The sequence below is a fragment of the Seriola dumerili genome, unplaced genomic scaffold, assembly GCF_002260705.1.
Source record: "Seriola dumerili isolate Sdu_G_001 unplaced genomic scaffold, Sdu_1.0 BDQW01000449.1, whole genome shotgun sequence".
Taxonomy (NCBI): Eukaryota; Metazoa; Chordata; class Actinopteri; order Carangiformes; family Carangidae; genus Seriola; species Seriola dumerili.
In genome coordinates this window covers 6,114,948-6,133,601 of record NW_019174704.1, presented here as the reverse complement: position 1 = coordinate 6,133,601, position 18,654 = coordinate 6,114,948, and the positions used below count along the sequence as shown (strand labels likewise).

Here is an 18,654-nt window from a genome sequence, read left to right as displayed (position 1 = left end):
GATTTAAACATAACGTTTTCATATCTCTATCATATTGTTGGACTGACTGACTGCTTTGAAGGTACAGGGAGACACTGTGTTGTATTTTGACCCAGCTGTGAATTGCAAATGACTGGCTGCTCTTTTTTAACATCTAATCTATTAATACAAACACATATATATTCTTACACAATTTCATCCGTCAAAGCTCTACATACTAACAGTGTCCCACTTGCAAAACAGTGGTAAAAGGTTAATGAAAATGGCAGACCCCGAATAACCTCATGTATTATTTCCCCAGCACGCATAAATAGACAGGGAGAGGTGACAGAATGTGCATCCAAAAATATAAAAACACATCCTTGATAGGGAGTTGAAGATCAGCCTGCAGACACACACGATGCACATATCATCAAACGTACGTAGCTTTCACAATAAATAAGCTGTACATGAATGTGCATGAGCTTCCCCAAGCGTGAATGTTTGTGTTTGAGAGGGTGTGAGCACAGGAGCCCTGCCCGACTTCGCCTCTGAGCTCAGTCCAACCTGTGGCAAAAATCCGGAGTGCTGCAGGTTTTTGGTTGCCCGTGTTAGACCGCCTTCTCCAAAGCTTGGCACAAGAGAAAGAAGAGTGTGTGGGTAAGAGCAGAGGGTTTTGAAAGGTAAAATAAACTCATCTCCTAAACAGAGAGAAAGCAGAACCAGCTCCATCTACAGTATTTGACTGACTTGTCTTCATTTTCAGGCTCCCATGGACCTCTGACCCGTGCCAAGGGAAAACCAAAACAAACCACAGGGCTACTACTGTCACTTTACTCTAAATACAGAACCACATGGGAACTCCTGAAATAGCCATATCCACTTTTCATGATGCCCATTTTAGGTGAGACAAGCCTAGACTGGGATATGATAAGACCACTTCCCTGTGCTTTTAGTTATTCCAGAAAAAGACGAGAATCTAGAGCAGCCGGGACGTCGGGAGGCCTGTTAAAGATGAGATGCTGTGAAGTTGCAGGACACAGATAAGGCTCATTGGACTGTCTGGGAGCCAAGCAGCTGTCACTACGGCTGATAGATGGGATACCTCTGTGCTAGCAACAGCAAAGAAAAACTAGACTTGTGTTCATTTTAATTGGAAATAAAACATACTTGCAATACAGTCAGAGTAATCAATGTATTCTTGAAGATATTATTTTTAAGTAACCGCTTCATTTTCAAAGAATATCTTTGCAGAGTACTGAAAATATAACTTCCTTTCCTTTCCTTTGTGAGAAAGATGCACACACACATACAAAGACACCCGGTCTCCAAGGAGCGAAAAGGCATCTCACTTTGTCTTCATCTCCCTATCCTACCATTTTTACGGCCAACTTTCAAGTCCTGAAGATTTAAAAAAAAAAAACTAGCTGGCTGATATCTTGTCAGCCAAACACACGGAGATAATTACAAGGCAGTCTTCATCTGTAAACAGGTCCAAGTTCAAGAGGACATGCAATCGGAGAAACATGCAAAAGTTAATTCAAGATTTTTACAATTTCGCAATTTACAAATTCAGCTTCCATGACATGCAATCCCCCTCTTCCTCCTTTCTCTTCCTCCCAACTCTTCTATATAATACACAGAATAAGATGCACTCGTTCTTTTATTCCTGACATAAACAACAACAATGTCTCATCAGAGGCATCACATCCATTAGTTATAGAAAGTGTAAAGACAAAGAAAAACAAAAACAGAATTTCAGAAAGAAAGACTGAAATATCACATAAACATAGGAGAAAGGAACTGCCTGCAGAGCTCAGATGCAGGACTGTGTCAAGCCACAGATCTGGGGAAGGCTACAAAAAATGATGCTGCATTGAAGGTTCTCAAGAGCACATAGGCCTCCATAATTCTTCAATGGAAGAAGTTTGGAACAACGAGAACTCTTCCTAGACCTGGCCGCCCGGCCAAACTGAGTAATAGAGGGAAGAGTGGCCAGACAGAACCCTCTCCCCAGCGAAAGACATATGAAAGCTGCTTGGAGTTTGCTTAAAAAAAAAAAAAAAAAAACACCTACAGGATTCTCAGACCGTGAGAAACAAGTATCTCTGGTCTGATGAAACCAAGATTGAACTGTTTGGCCTCAGTTCTAAGCGCCATATCTGGAGGAAACCAGGCATGCTTATCACCTGCCCCATACCATCCCAACAGGGATGCTGTGGGGGTGTTTTTCATTGGCAGAGACAGAGAGACTTGTCAGGGTTGAGGAAAATCTAAACAGAGTACAGAGACATCCTTAATGCAAACCCGGTCCAGAGCGCTCAGGACCTCACACCGGACTGAAGGCTCGTCTTCCAACGGGACATTGACCCTGAATACTTTCTGAATGCACTTTAGATCTATCAATGACATGTGGATTCCCAGGAAACATGTGACCAGAGCATATCTGGCACATTTTACCTTATCTGCAGCGGAGTTTGTGTTACGCAGATTTAAATATGTCAAGTAAGTGTTTCAGCTGTTAAATATAAAGTTTCTTAATCTGATAAGTATGTGGTGTATGAAGTATGAATTGTAGTGTATGCTACAGCTCAAAGAACATGTGTAAGATAATGATTATGCAGATAGGTTGCTGTGATGTATTGTGGACACTGTACATTAAATAGACCAGTGCTGAGTCTAACTGCTACTTTCTTAACCATAACAGATATTCTGTAATCATTGACTGTCTGTCTGACAATGAGTGCAGAGCTACAGCTCAGTAGAAGCTCTTTCGAATAGGATATAAGTACAAAGCTGTCGTCCAAGTGGTTTGTCCTCATGTACAGAAAACTGAGAGGATCTGCTCTGCTGAACATCTGGGGAGTCGTCTGTTTGTCTCTGGGACGGCATAGATCAAACAGGTCATAATATACATTTATGATTTGATTGAAATTTAGATGATTGTTTATGAGTAAACTTTTTTTTTCAATAAAAAAGCATGTGTCTGTGCAAATAAATCTGCTAAAAATTTACAGAGCAAATATCCAAAGCTTTAATCAATATGTTTATATTAAGAAAAAATCAAATATTTATGTAATGTGGAAGGTGTTGCTCATCATGACGTGCATGGCGTGTATTCATGTCTTTTAGCTGGTTATTTTGGTTTTTCAACTCACAAATGCACTGTTATGGCTCACTCTCACTTCTTCCAGGCTGCTATCTTTAGTAGAAAATGTCCCCACATGAGGAAATCCGTGTCTGTACCAAATTTCATGGCAATCCATCCAGTAATTGTTGAGATATTTTGGTTTGGACCAGAGTCATGGACCATGCTACTGGCATGGCTCAAACTATCAAACATTTGCTGGTTCAACCCAATAAATCTGGCTGTTCTCTGCTTTGTGTTTCAGACTGCTGGTCAGAAAATTAAACAATGTCAAACAACTCCTTGGAAGCACAAACACTGACATGCTCACCAGTTTGTTCTCCAGCTGTTCAACACTGGGATTATCAGTCATTTCCCTGAATTTTACGATTTAAAATATGTTTTCTGAGTATTTCAGTGGAGCTGACGTCAACTACGTAACTGCAATGTTACCAGTTTGAGGGTTAGTTGTTTGTTTTAGTCACTTGATCATTTCAACCTGCCCACTGAAGGTTAAAAAATCATTTTCAAAAACGTTCTCTCTGGGGGCTCACCTGGTAAAGCGTGCACCATGAACGCGTAATCGTGACCCCAGAGGCTCAGGTTTGAGTCCCAACCCGTGGCCCTCTGCTGCATGTCATCCCTTCTCTCTCTCTCTTTTTCTCTCTCTCTCCCTGACTTTCCTGTCTCTCTCTCTCATTGTTGCTGTCAGAATAAAGGCAAAATATCACTTACAAAAAAAAAAAAACTTTCTCTCTATTACTTACAAAGTTATGGCCATTAAAATAATCTTCATCTGTTGGCGGAAATCCCAGATCCACATCACCACTAAAACCTGACTTTTTCTCGGTCTGTCCACACCAGCCAAAAATTCAGACAATTATTTTACTGACTGGGAAAATCTTTGTGCATATTGAAACATACATACTGAAAGGTACTTCTGCACTTCGGCACATCGACAGAAACTACATTTCTTTTGAACAAAGGTTTTTGGGTTTGGTCAGGTTTGCTCGGCCTCGCTGTGCTGACGTCACAGCCGCTCAAATATGGAAAAGTCTTCATATTGTTGCTGCTATAGCCATGGCCGTTTTAACACAGGGGAGAGAAATTTCCACTTGTCCACACCACATTCCAGCCCTGACACTGAACATCACACATCTCCTCTCCAAGCTGAAGTCAAACCCACTATTCCCTGCTGCGAAAACTCAAACAACTCCGTGAGGATCTGTTTTCAGATACTTTGACTGTGAAATCCAGGAGACAGGTGACTGTAGAACCGTTTCTCTACCCAGACGGAACGTGAAGCACCAGGAGGTATTCCTGGAATTTAAAATGTCTTTCTTGAATTATTTGCAGCAGAAGCCCCAAAACGTGACGCAGCACGAGGAAACTGGAGGAGAAGAGGGAGGCCTTGGTGTCCAAGCCAACTGCCCGACCCTACACGATGTCGAGGAGGAAGAGTACTGCCCTGGCACCGCAAGTGAGATTCACTTGACCTCAATTAAATCCAGCCTGCTTACTTCCATATGGGCATACCAAAGAAAACAGCTGGAGAGGCTACATCTGTATGACCATCTACAACTCCTCTGTACTGCAAAAACTGTGTGAGATAACTGTAAGAAGCACCACAACCATGCAACATAACCTTCATATGATTTATTCTTACCGACTTCTTTATTGGTTTTCTACAGCCACAGATAAATACTGCTTAAGAGCCATTTTTTATTCAAGTTTTACTGTATCTCAACTTCTCCTTAAAAATCCAGACATAAAAACATGTGTGTACTCATACAGAGGGGCTGCTATACTCTGGACAAAATCACAATTAACATTGTAGTGGAAAAAAAGCTGATTTTAAGAATTTAAAAGATATGAGTTTTGAGGTCAGTCCTGTTGAATGTTCTCCATTTCTTCTAAGACAGAAGAGACTGGAAAATGGTTCTGGCACTGATGAGATGTCCACAGAAATATGAAACTATTGCATCATTTACCACTGCCTCTGAAGTGCTGTTATCGTCTATAATTTATCATTTTATGACCACTGCTGCTTAATGTATCAGTTTCATTAAGATAATGGGGTTTGTATCAACCCACGTTCAGATATTTTGGAGAAACAAAGCCAAACAAAGTGACTAATAATTAGCATCTGCTGACAAAAAGACAGAAATGACTTGGACCGTCATTTATGACACAACACCACTGTCCACTGCAGAGACGTCAGTGAGAAGCTGAAGCTCCTTTATTAGTTTTTAAACTCACACAGCTGGACATCTCATGCCTTGCCGAGTGTCTTATTCTCTACACTGAGCGTGGCGGAGGAAAGCGGACCAGTGTGAGCCAGCTCTGGGCTGGAGACTGACGTAGACTGCAAGGCTCCATGTCTCACCACAGCTGATCTGATACAGCACAGAAGGGCTCCACTCATGCCAACCAAACACTGGAGTTGAGGGCAAAAAGTATAGATCTAAAGAGTACATTTATATGCTATGTAATGAACCGTGCCTCACTAATTAAAGTGTAATATGGGAACATTTTCCAGCAGTGCAGTGGAGGGTAAACCCACCTCACCTCATTTTAACCACCTATTTATTTGCAAAGCAGAGTTTATACCCACTTGACATAAATCTTAATGCCATGAATTCATGATGGATAGCTGCTATTACATTGATGTATTATATAAAGAGGATGGGAGCGTTTAAGAAGATAAGGGCATTAATGAATGAGATATACTTGATATTTGTTTATACTGGTCACTGTTATATTTTGGACAGTTTAAATGAAGGTGGAACAGTGACAAAGAACATTTACTCATGTACTGTACTATAGCATCATTCTGTGACACAGTATTTGTACTCATCTTGTCTATTTTGGACACATTTTACTTCACTCCACCACACTACAGAGGTAAAATCTGATCTTTTTCCTCAACTGCACTTCACTGATCTGAAAGCTGAAGTGACTTTGCAGGTAAAGGTTTTACATAAGAAACATATTGCATGAGTGTGAAATATTGTTACAGATTTAAATACCTTCAAACTTGAAATTAACCCTGAAAGACACTTAAAGGAATCCATGTATTAGTGAGTACTTTGGCCTTTCATATTTAAGTGCATTTTTCTGTAAATACTGCTGTATTTCTACTGAAGTAAGAATATGATTGTAGGACTTTTACTAGTAAAAGAGCAAAAAGCCACTTGTACTTAGTTTAACTTAATACTTTTCTCCCTATACTGCTTACTAACAACATTATGATTGAAGTAAGTAATATGTCATTCAGTCCCACTTTAACCATTTTGTGGAGTTATTCCGTCTAAAATGCTGCTGAATGCGAATTACTGTGCAGCACAATGTGATAAACAGATTTACAGTGATAGTGAGTTGTTTTCTGATGATCTTGATAAGTAACTTTTATCATACCATGTGACATGTGCTGATAGCAAAGCTCCACAAAAAGTCCATTTATGAGCAACCAAACAGGCCTCTCTCCACCTCTGCAGGGGCTCTATAGAGCAAAAACTATAAACCCGGAGGTCAGTGCAGAACTATTAGTTAATCGCAGCGGCCTAGTTATATCTCATCGTAAATAAACAGCATTGTTTCTGCAGCCTCGCACCGTCACTCACCGACCCTGAAGCCCTGTCCGATGAGCGTGTCGGCCGCCTGCCCGTTCTCCGCGATCAGCGTGGTGTTGTTGCCCTGCTCGCAGGTATCTTGACACTGTCCCTTCAGGCAGATCCGCTTGCAGATGAGAGGAGCGATGACCACCTTGAAGCGCTCCCGTGTGGAGGAGCGCTCCGTGCACCACACCAGCCTGTGGACGCTCAGCCAGATGACAAGCAGATGGGTGATCAGAGAGGGCATCCTGGCATCCTTCACTGCCCTCCACAGAGACCCGGGGACATTAAATCACAAGCTGAGGAGTTCAGCTCCAGCTCAAAAGCGCCTGCTTTGTTAACCGAGGCAGATTTTTGACGTCTCATACGGCGAAAAAAAGCGCGTCCTCACTGCTGTTTTCTCTCCTTAAGGAAAACAACAACAACAAAAAAATCACTTCCCTCGCGTATCCAAGTGATCCGTCTGTAAAACCGACACGTTTGGCATCTTTGGAAGTTTCTCCTTGTCCTCTATGCTTTTGTTTCCAAAGTTGCCCCCGCTTTTGTGGCTCTTCCTTTTTCTCGCCTGTTGCTCTGGAGAGTTGGAGAGAGTGCGTATGTGGGTTTGGGAGAGAAAGAAGGGAGGAGAGGGAGGAGAGGAGAAGGGGTGAGCCAACCCTCTCTGGAGAAACCTGGCGGCAGGCCAGCCAGGCGGCGCAGGAGCAAAGCTTAGAGTGGTTTCCTTGTTGGTTATTTCTCCTAACACCCCCACCCTCCACCCCCCCCACCCCAACTCCTCCTCTCCTCTGCTGCCCCCGCACAGACCCCGCTCTGCAAATCATAGCTACACAGCTGTGTGCGTCACTGAAAATAAAAATATATATTGATATACACCTTTGTGTTTGGTGAGTTTAGGAATACAACGTAGAGGCACGTGACTGAGCTGTGGATGCTGATAAATCTACAACCATGACTCTCCATGAGGTTACTAAGAATCATTAACTTACTGTATCTCTGATCTGCTTACAAAAGAAAATAAATCATCACCTTGATCAGTTAATTGTTGATAGCCTCTGGTGAGTGTTAAAATGTCAGTAAAAAAAAAAAAGTTAAACATAGGCCTACTCAAAATGTGTAGACATTATATGTGGGTCATCAGAGTCAGGATGAGGTCAGATAGGTTACTCAGGTTAAATGAATGCAGCTATTTTGACATTATCTTTTTGTCTTATACGCAACTTACATAAATTGATAAAAGTAAATCGGTTTAGATGCGAACACTAACAGGACATTGGCGCTACAGCTTTACAGATGAGTGATCTGTTTACTATCTTTTTATTTGATCACACATCAGATATAAGTTTATCTGTGGCAGATTTCACACTTCAACATACACCATGCTAACCACAAAAGTTATTTGTGCGGCCCTTTTCAAACATTTCTCAGTGATGACGGACATTATCACTTTATTTGTCTGAAATGCTTTAACAATAAGTCACTATACCACAGTGGGAAAACATTCAATTTAAACCAAAAGATCTTCAAGTTTTAAGCAAACTAAAGGCAAAAGCCTCATCTCTGAAAGATGGTCTTCTTCCAAGCGTGAATAAAGCTTAAGTTTTATTGTCATAGGTGATGTTAATACTTTATACACTGTTGGTTGGGTTGAACTCCAGCTGTGCATCATGAACTTCCTGTGTGTTTTGCATGTAAACCTTTATTTTAGTCAGTAACTGTAAGGTTAAAAATGGCCTTCTGTAAATAAAACCATGATATAATGTATTAAAAAGAAGTCACTGACAGAAACAACTACAAGCACCTCAAAACTGTTATCTATGTACAGTACTGTACATGACTGAAGGACTGCCAGACTTATTGTGCCTGCAGTTTCGGATGATGTGCTTTTTCCAACAACTGCAATAAATTACAGTTTTATATCTTCGCAATCTGTGCATGTGACCAAATATTATCAAAATCTTCTTCAGTCCACTCTGAATGAAACAGGCTGCAGCTTCGTGTCCAGAGAGCAGAAGGCCTCGACAACAAAATCTCATTACATTCCTGTCATACACTGAACTGTGTCCCTCGTGCCTGGGAAAAATGAATGTGCTCATAAAAAATGTGACTTTGCCGCCACTGTAAGGATCTCATGGGCCAGCCAGTGTTTGGGGTCACATGGGCAAAGGGGTGAAAGTGAGAAAGAGACAAAGAGAGTTGAGTCACTTCCTCTCCAAAACGTGAGTGTTTACTTTCAGTCACTGAGGAAATGACTGCATGGGCTGACAGAGAGTTCACAGGCCACTCTCACATTTCTCTCTGCCTCTGCTACTCGCCATCAGTGCATCAGTGGCTGCCAAGACTCACACACACACACACACACACACACACACACACACACACACACACACAAACACACACACACACACACACACACACACACACACAATGCAAATACATTGCAGGTCACACACATAAACTATCCTTGAGTAATGTTTGTACAAAATAATTACTTTCCCTCTGAACACTGAAACCTTAACATTACTCGCTGCACCAGACAACAGTGACAAACAGAAATATACAAACCCTTTACAAAAACAGCTGTTAACAGAGACAAGGAACTTTATCTATCTGAAATCTGTTTCAGTACCTCAATGTAAAACCACTCCATTACAAGTAAAACCCTGGCATTCAAAACTTTACTTGATTAAAAGTTATCAGCATAATCTCCTGCAGACGACCGTCACTGCCACTAGATGTCGCACTAAACCACCAGCATCTCTGACCAAAAGAAACGCCTCGTCAGCTAAATCTCCAGCATCTGTTCGGCTCAAACTCCCCCACCCATCCATTCACGTTGTCAGCCAGCAAGGTTTTAAGAAGCCCCGTGAAAATGGCCACTAAACACACAAGAGGCACTACTGAATAAAGTTAGCCTGTGTACACGAGAGCCAACAAAAAGCAAACTAGCCACAACCATTAGCCCACCCCAGCATTGACGTGATATGCTCCATGGCAATGCTGACAGTTAGCCAGCTAGCAATAGCAACATTTGCACAACTTCATAATTAGGGTAACAGTACATTAGCTAGCGTTTCAGGCCCTCTGTAGCCGGTTACTAATGAAAACAGACATGTAAGATTATGTAGCCATCAAGTTACTTACACATGTTCCACACATGAGCCTTTTAGCCGCTCATAGTCTCTCCATCTCTGTAAAGCCAGACCAGTTATGGCTCCACAGTCAGGCTGGGAAAGCACATACTTGGAGCAGGTAAAGACACTGATGGAGCCGTCAAAACTTTAAAAACTTTATAGATGTTTTGACGGTCCACTGACTGACTGACCCCATGGTCAGTCCACCTGTGCTCCGACATATCTTTCTTTGTCAGAAGCCTATTTAGGCAAAAATAATTTTTTTAAGTCGAGGAGATGGAAAGTGCCTCTCACCTGAATGCTGCATACTACACTGTGCCATGACTGCCATCCCGTCAGTGGGCGGTCCCTGCCTGTTTATAAACAGAGGGAGGGGCAGGTACTGCAGGAACATATTATTGGTAGCAAGAGGGACCCACATCCACTAACATGCACAGGTAGCCTACATGTATTAACACGCACGCGCTGCCGTCCAGATACCAAAACAAAGAACAGAGAAAGGGATTACAACATAATCAGACGGGGACTTCTCTGCTCAGGACGCCATGAAACATTTAAGTTAGAGAAACTATATCTCTACATAAAAAAATAGTTGTTTGCTGCTATATTATTTAAAATCTTGTTGTGTCAAAGTAAAATAAAAGTACTCTCAATGCGGCGAAGTGGCCTCTGTATGACAGAGGCATTTTGTAAGTACCATTTTAATGTTGTAGCTGACCAGGATATAAAACTATTACAGGTATAAAATTATTATTTGAAAAAATTTCTCATATTGTCAGGTTGTTAATTACTGAGTAACAACACACACTATCTTGTATCAACCAGTATTTTTAAATCTTAATTTTAAAAGTAACCACTTAATGTAAGCGTAAAGTAAATGCAGTGTAGTTAAAAGTACAATATTATCATATTTAGTCAAGTAGAAGTTTAAAGTATCTCTGAATTGTACTTACAGTACTTTAGTAAATGTAGCCTGTTACTTTCTTTGACTGTTCATTTGAAGATGAAATGTAAATTGTACTATAGTAATTTATACAAATTTATAGTTTATTGAGAAACATGTCAATAAGCCTGCATATAAAAACTTTGCAGTAGTACTTTGTGTGAGCACTGTGAAGGCGCTCTGTGAATTTCAACTGATGCATTCAGGTATAATACTGTGTTTCAGTGGATTCCACAGCACTTGCTTCAACTTGATGTTATAACTCCCATTTGTGGTCTATTTTGTCAAAACCAAACCAAGGCCTAGCATGAACTGAGTCTCAGTATAAGTTAGAGAAACAGCGATTTATCAAATTCCAATCAGATTAGCAACATGTAATTAAGCAGCTTTAGATATTTCTGCTGCAGTTCCTGTTCTTCTGAAACAACAACAAAAACATTACAGCAAATTTAGCTGCAAGCAGCAATGTGGGGGCCCAGAAGGCCATAGTTTCCATGGAAACATATCATTATGTCAAGGGCATGGTCATAAGCACTCAGAGCAAGTTTCATGTCAGTTGATTAAAGACTGGCTGAGATATGACTTGATTTTTTGTTTGGCACCTTTACCAATTTTGATTAGCTGTTATGGTTGAATGCTTCATATATCAAAAATCAATGTGATAAGTTTTGTGAGTCTTGGTCTCAAGATCATCTTTGCCAACTTTGGTAAAGATTGGGCAAAGGTTGTCCAAGGAGCAGCAACAAAAAAAAAAACGGTTTCTGATAAAAATCCAATCTAGACTTGGATTACACTGAAACTATTAGAAAGGAACAAGAATTGTGTTTTTAAGGCAAACACGTCCATGGTTATTAGCCAAAATCTACTGACTTATTGCAGCATCCCCTCGGTGCCAATTGACGCCAGTGACTTCGGGCTTCATAGAAATTCGGTCCCAAGACCATGTATCAAGTTTGGTTTGGATACATACAGGTCCTGAGATATAGCGTCACTTCCTGTTTGGGTGCTTTGCCGCCATCTCAGTGACACCACTATCTTCTACATGTACTTTTTGGATTTTGGATTTATACATACCTTTAACAGTATTTCATGTTAACACACTGTGGGAAAGGGCAGGATGATCTACCGACAAGAAACCATTATTCCACACTATACGGCCAGTGCAGTGAAGGGATGCCTCATAGAATCAAGTGCATTAAGTACAGTATGCTCATAAACCAACACATATCCTTGAGCTGTAAAACTACCTTTATTTGAACCTTAATGAGTCTGATCTTTCTGAGAGACATTTATTCTGTGCTGTTTAACATCAGAGAAATTGACCTTCAACACTATGGAGGAACTTGCAAATTAAGATAAAACCTTGAAGATCCAGTGTGGAATTGTACAATATATGTACCTTTTGGAAATGGAGAGAAAATCTGAGAATTTAATCAATCAGTAACACTAAAGACTGACATAAAAGTTAAGTTACAAAAGTAAACTGTTAAGCTTCTGTAATCATACCAAAGGCTGCCTCAAACAGCAGTTTGTGTGTATGAACACAGCTGTCATTACTCAGCATTGAGAGAAGAGTAAGATGTTATTTGTGCCTGTTTTTGGGTGTGTCCACAGCACCTCCAGTCTGTTTGGCAAAGTTTCAGAAGGAGTGGAATCTTTCCTCCAGGGTTAATGTGGTTTTCCTGCCCTGATACAATGAAATGTACTGACTGGAAGTGAAGTAATAATGCTGGAATAAACAGCTGGGGTGATCTTAAATTAGGATCTTGGAGCGTGTTGCCACACTGCTAGATTATTTTACTGTTTACTTTACTTTAAGTTTATATATTATATGTTGTCAGCAATAATCATCTGGGTGTATAAACTCATTATTTCAAAGAAACCTCTACATAATGTCATGTATTGAATAAACAGCCACAAAGAGAGAAGACATACAAACAAGGCCCTTTAATATAGTAACATTTACAGTAGGTAACAGGATGAATGTGATGTGTGGGCATAGATTTTGAACACAGAAGCATAAAAAAGTAATTAATTTCACATTTAACACTGACCTGTTAAGGAATAATGCCATTTCAGTTTAAACCTACATGCAAAGGCCCCCCTGTATGTAATACAAAAAACAATAAATATGATTATCTGGGGTAGACTACCTTGGCAAATTGTATTCTGGGTATACAGACATATATTTAACATTTTGAGTGCCTTGTAAAATGACTTACACTTGTAAATGTACATAGAGATCATTATAGTAGTATACAGGGTAAATGACACCAGAAGCCGACAGTATAGCTCAAATGGCTGAGAAGAATAATGCTCTGCTGTTAAACCTGATGCATCAGTCGTGTCTAATCAGGACAGCAGGAAGAACTTCAGGAAGAAATGTAATAAGATTTTATGTATTTACATTGTATGTTAGCATATTGATGGTTACAAAGCACGTTACGTTTAAAAAGAAAAAAATCCTTGTTGCACATTAACTTTTCCACAAATGTTGACCCTTATTAAACCGGATAAAATGGCTAAAACTACATTCTTATTTACAGAAACGCCCAGGGGGCATCGTTACAAGCGGAAGAACAAATATGCACATGCAAGCACCAAAGTCTGTCTGCGAGTAACTGCTAGTAACTGGCTGGTAAGAATAATTGTCCAGAAAAGGAAAGGTTTTCTAGACATACAGCAGCAGCTTGAATGAAAAAACAAAAACGGAATGCTAGGATATGGTCCACAAGAGAAAGATGATAATGGGACAACAGTAACGCAGCGTTTAAGCCGTTTTCTGGATGCATGCTCATGTCCTCTCTCTCTTCCCTGTATGTCGTGGTGAAGAAATAAAATGCTCATACTGATGTCTTCAAACCTAGATATACTTGACACAGATAATTTCAGCATGACAAAACATTATGATTGTGTAACTGATGAGGGCTCTGCAGAGTGAAAAGAAGAGATAAGACAGAGCAGAGTGGGGCTAAAGAGGAAGAGTAAAACTGGTTCATGCCTCATCAAGCTACACAGCCATGACAGTATAAATGCAGTAAAATCTAACCCGCTATGTCAACTAAGAATTATATTTTTGTGATTTTTTTTAAATGGTATTTCTATAGTCATTAATTATTACTTGAAAACAATTGCAACATCTCTGGTATTACAATAATCACACATGTGCTTTGGTCTTACATAAGCATTGGGTCCTTAAAATGTGACTGCAACCACGTACAGTGGGTCACAATCACTGGGAGAAACAATTTAACAGACTTTTTCATTAAATTGTCTTAATTATCAGTCAAAGACATCAGATGACTACAACTAAACTAAAAAAAGGAGGATGAGTACTGAGGTAGAGCTGGGAGACATATCTAAATATGTCCTTATCATAGGTGCCTGTTTCAATTTTCTGACAAACTGAGTGAAATGGGAATGCCCACATAATGGTGTTGGTCAGTTTCTGTTTTAGATTCTATTAGGTTAATATATAATGTGTAAAAGCACCAACTGTATAGACCCAATCATGAACACTTTATCAAGCTCAAAGAATTTAACCATTATAAAGTGATATTTGGTTTAGTCAAAAACATCCAGCTACACAATGTACATGGTTTGTCCTAAACATGAAGCATGAACCAGTACTATGCGTCTATTTCTGTTTACGGTATTTGAGCAGCTCAGTGTGTTACAAAAAAAGCCTCATGACTAGAATCCTAACAGTTTGTCCTGACTAATATTAAGGTGGGTACAATCTTAAACAGCAGCAGCAACAGCAGTGACTCAGGTGATGGCTGAGTGAGTGTTCAAGGCACTTACATTTTTTAAGTGGGAAAACAGATCTTGTCCACTTCTGCTATCAATTTCCCAAATTATTGCAGAAAAGTTGCAAGCCAGCAACTCCCTGTGCCAAGAACAACCTGTACACTGCTGTTGCTGCTTGATGAATGTCTGTGGGGGAAAAAAACATGCTGCTGACATGAAAACACGAAAATGTCAGATATAGAAAAAACTCAAAGGCTAGAGTTATATGTAGTCTGATTCTTCACTCCTTATTCATCATGTTACACTACAGAAACACCTTATTCCATGTTTTATGGTAAGATAACCATCCAACAGTTACTCCTTTAATCATCCCCTACACACAGTCCACAACTGAGCTGTCATCTTCCTCTGCCCCCCACTCCCCAAACCTCATCTGAGGGGATGGAGCTGCTGGATGGAGGTTGTTTATGTCATCCATAGCATCTGGGTCTGTGTCATCACTGGCACCAATTCCCATGTGACCGCCTTCCTCCCGGTGTGTGCGGATGTGTTTCCGCAGTGCTGCAGGCTCTTTGAAGCTGCGGTTGCAGAAGGGGCAGCAGCATGGCCTCTCTCCAGTGTGGATGAGCTGGTGGTGTTTGAGGTGCTGCAGGCGGCTCAAACGCTTCCCACAGATGGCACACACGTAGGGTTTCTCTCCAGTGTGTGTGCGCCTGTGTTTGCGTAAACCGTCCAAGTGGCGGAAACAGTTTCCACACTCAGAGCAAGAATATGGTTTCTCACCTGTGTGTATGCGCAGGTGGGTTTTAAGAGCTCCTGACTCACGGAAGCGGCGGCCACAGACTCCACACGGGTAGGGCTTCTCTCCTGTGTGGATGCGGATGTGCTTCTTCAGGCTGGAGATCAAGCGGAAGGTCTTTCCACACTCCAGGCAGTGGTGAGGCCGATCTCCAGAGGGCTCTCCTGCTGTGTCAGGGGCTGAAGGTCCTGCCGAGTCCTCTGCTCTGCCCGGTGAAACACTGTCTCCTCTCCCAGTTCCAGAAGTCCTAGCCAACACTTTCTGTCCATCAAGTCCGCCCTGCTGCAAGGCACCGCTGCATTCTCGCACAGGCCTTTGGTGACGCAGGGGGTGAGTAAAGGAACGCTGAGAACCTCCCTCCCCAACTTGAACATACCCAAGGTCACCCACGTTGTGGGACGATCGTTCCCCATCCCCGACTCTGCTGTCATTACGCAGCCCAGACTCCTTCCTGCTGGGCTGACCAGAGACTGAAGCTGGTCCCTGCTCCTCTTTAATCTCAAACCTGGATGCTCCACCTGGTCCTTGAGACTGCCTCTCATCTAAAGACAGATAAAAACATGCAGAGATAATCCATGTATCAATTTACAAAGAGTGACTGATTCATTTGTTCCGACTCACAATCAAAGTTTTTTTTAGGAAACCCACAATATACAGAAAAACACAACAGCACACATTGTGTATTTACCTGGCCTGCTGGAATCAGAGCACATATGAGATGTGTTGGATGCAAAGGAGTCCAGAGCGTGGTTAGTCACAGAGCCATCTGGTTGGATTGAAAGCTGGCACATTTTGTAGTCATCTCTTGGCTCAAACCCATGAAGCGATTCATCCACAGATCCACCAAGACCCAAGTCAACACCGGCTCCATTCACATTTCGGGGGTTCTGGTGGTCCCGGTCCAAACCTGGAGTGAGTGAAGCCATGGAAGACAGTGATGGGGCAAAAACTGACTGACTAATTGTCTGAGGGCCCGAATATGAGATCTGAAGCTGATCTATGAGCTTTTGAGCACTACACAGGCACTCCTGTAGGGTCTTCAACTCCCTCTCTGACACTTCAAGCCGCACTTTGAGTCTTTCATTCTCCTGCTCCTTATGTAGCAGCTCTTGTTGAGTCTCATTGAGCACAAGCACCACTTCGCCCAGGAGAGTGTCCACTGCAGCGGACATGGCAGTTTGAATGGTAGGGGCCAGACGCGATTTCAGCGATGTTACAGTCATGTTGCCCTGCGAAGCTCCGTATCCAGCCTTGTCTGCTTTGCGGTCATAACAGGATTCTGCCCCGGTTCGGTCGGTAATGTTGATTATACTCTGTTTACGATTTCCACTGTGGACCGAGCTGTTGCCGCTATTTGACGGAGATGAATCCATGCTACCAGCATAGCCTGTCCTCCTGGAAGTCATGATTTTAATGTAGTTAGCACGGCGTTTACAGGCTATGCTAACGTTTGATGTGCTACTCACAGCAGACCAGATTTCTACCGACCTGGGCTGTTTACACGGGTGTTGTTGTTTGTGTTGCTATTAGTGTCACCAGTTACATCTGCCTCATTAACAGTTTAACTGGCGTCGCTGACAAAAACACCGTGGTGAACTCTTCGTTGGGCCTGGCTCCGCTCGCTAACATTAGCCTATTAGCTTTAAAACTAACAATACCAGTCGGTCAAAAGACGCACTCTTGCAAACACTGTGGTTCTGCAGCAGAAGTGCGCTGGTGGTCTTTAACTGCGTCACTCAAGTCCGTACATTAATGTTCAAAAACTCTGATACCACGGCCCTCAGCGGCGACTCACCCATTTCTAGCTACTGTCTGCAGGACTGTACCGTACTGTACTGCACACAGAGGCCTGTCGCACTGAAATGACGCAAGCAGAGCAGCGACTCTGTGCGAGGTTTGACTTGACCTGAGTATTGACTTGAAGGGAGTTTAATCTCTTCTGCAGAGCATCACCAAAAGGGTTGGCATTATATCCCAAGCCTCGGCAGTCGATGCAGGGGAAGTGGAGTCTTTTCTGTCTCCGTCCCTGAACCTAAACCTAAGCTATTAGCCTAACCTCAACGAGTTATCTCTGCCTACTCCCGTGTCTTCAATTCTAAACGCCCTTCCCCTTTCCTTTCATTAAATTACCTTCTGCATACCAAGCCACTTTTGTTTCGATTTAGTCTTGTATATTAAAACGTTTTTATATTGATCTAATATCAGATAAAATGAGATTTCTAAACACCACACTCACCCAAGCTTTTCTCTTTCCCATCTGAAACGATCAGTTCTGATACTGAAATAAAGCCTCATCTTTTGTGTGTGCAAATGTTCAACATATGTTTTTTTTTCCTCCAGCAGGCACAAGTTGGTAAAATATTAATTTCTATTAATTTTATTTATTCCTCTGATAGTTGGTCCAATCACTTCTTATCCATTGGCCGGTACGGTAGGCAAAAGGGCATTTATACAGAGCCAGTAAATCTAGGCTGACCTCTCAGAGTGAGAAATAAATGTCACTGTTTTTCCCTTTTAAGATTACTGTTAAACCATTATGTTGGACAAGTCGTTTATAATTGGACAATAAAAACAATAATGAATAAGAGATTTTACAAATGAATGAAACCAAAAAATGGTCAAATGACACTCTGGCCCTCCAAAGCCCAGTCCTGTCTTGTAGCCTTTAATCATTTATATAATTATTTATAATTTCTCTTTCTGTAAGCCTGTTTTGCAGCATATTGGCTTTTGTTGCATCCCTGATGTAAACGTAGTGACTTTTATTGACATTTTGTGCGCTCCTATTATTCTCTAAGTCTTTATTTATTAAAAGGCCAGGATGTGAGTCCCTGTACAAGTGTAATATTGTTTGTCAGCCTACAAGTCAAAAGTCGGGGTGAAATTTCCCCAATTTAAGGTTGAGCAGCAGCCATTTGAGGAGAAAAGCTCATGTTTGCCCTTTAGAGTTTAAAATTAGGCTACACGCCTACGGTTGATAGTCGCAGGTTATCGACCTCTTGGTGGGATTTACTACAAACTCTGTATCTGGTGGAAGACACAGCAGTTTACTCCACACTGACAGCCTGCTGGAGGCCGCACTGTAAAAGCAGGATGCTGTGGGTCAGACCAGTCGTGTCCTGAACTTTCTGATACTTCGCAGATGTCCCGCTCATAGCAGCGCAATCCGTCATCGACACTAATTAGGCCTAAAACCATCCACACCCAGCTACGTAACTGAAAAGTCACCACCTAGCTCTTTGCTTAATACACCCAATAGCTATGTGTTTTTTTTTCTCTAGTGTTGCTTCTAATTATGTTGTCGGCTCTAGGAGGCACTGTAGACTGCTTTA

At 41.6% G+C, this 18,654-nt stretch overlaps 2 protein-coding genes across 5 annotated transcripts in view; both read right to left on the bottom strand.

The window, feature by feature from the left end:
- Nucleotides 1-7,384, bottom strand: part of ltbp3 (latent transforming growth factor beta binding protein 3) — a 34,568-nt gene extending 27,184 nt beyond the window's left edge. For 2 of the 4 annotated variants that reach the window (XM_022762388.1, XM_022762389.1), the window contains exon 1: nucleotides 6,709-7,383. In XM_022762388.1, the coding sequence (XP_022618109.1) occupies nucleotides 6,709-6,946 (238 nt within the window). In that variant the 5' untranslated portion in view covers nucleotides 6,947-7,383. Of the gene's footprint in view, nucleotides 1-6,708 lie in introns of all 4 variants that reach the window. The other 2 variants (XM_022762391.1, XM_022762390.1) reach the window with 2 other exon arrangements.
- Nucleotides 7,385-12,720: 5,336 nt separating this feature from the next.
- On the bottom strand, nucleotides 12,721-17,135 carry LOC111234618 (zinc finger protein 70-like). The gene is made up of 2 exons (XM_022762787.1): nucleotides 16,011-17,135; nucleotides 12,721-15,864 (listed from the first exon to the last, which is right to left on the bottom strand). Exons 1-2 carry the CDS (start codon nucleotides 16,726-16,728, stop codon nucleotides 14,897-14,899), a joined length of 1,686 nt encoding a protein of 561 aa, XP_022618508.1. The 5' UTR covers nucleotides 16,729-17,135; the 3' UTR covers nucleotides 12,721-14,896.
- Nucleotides 17,136-18,654: the final 1,519 nt, after the last annotated feature.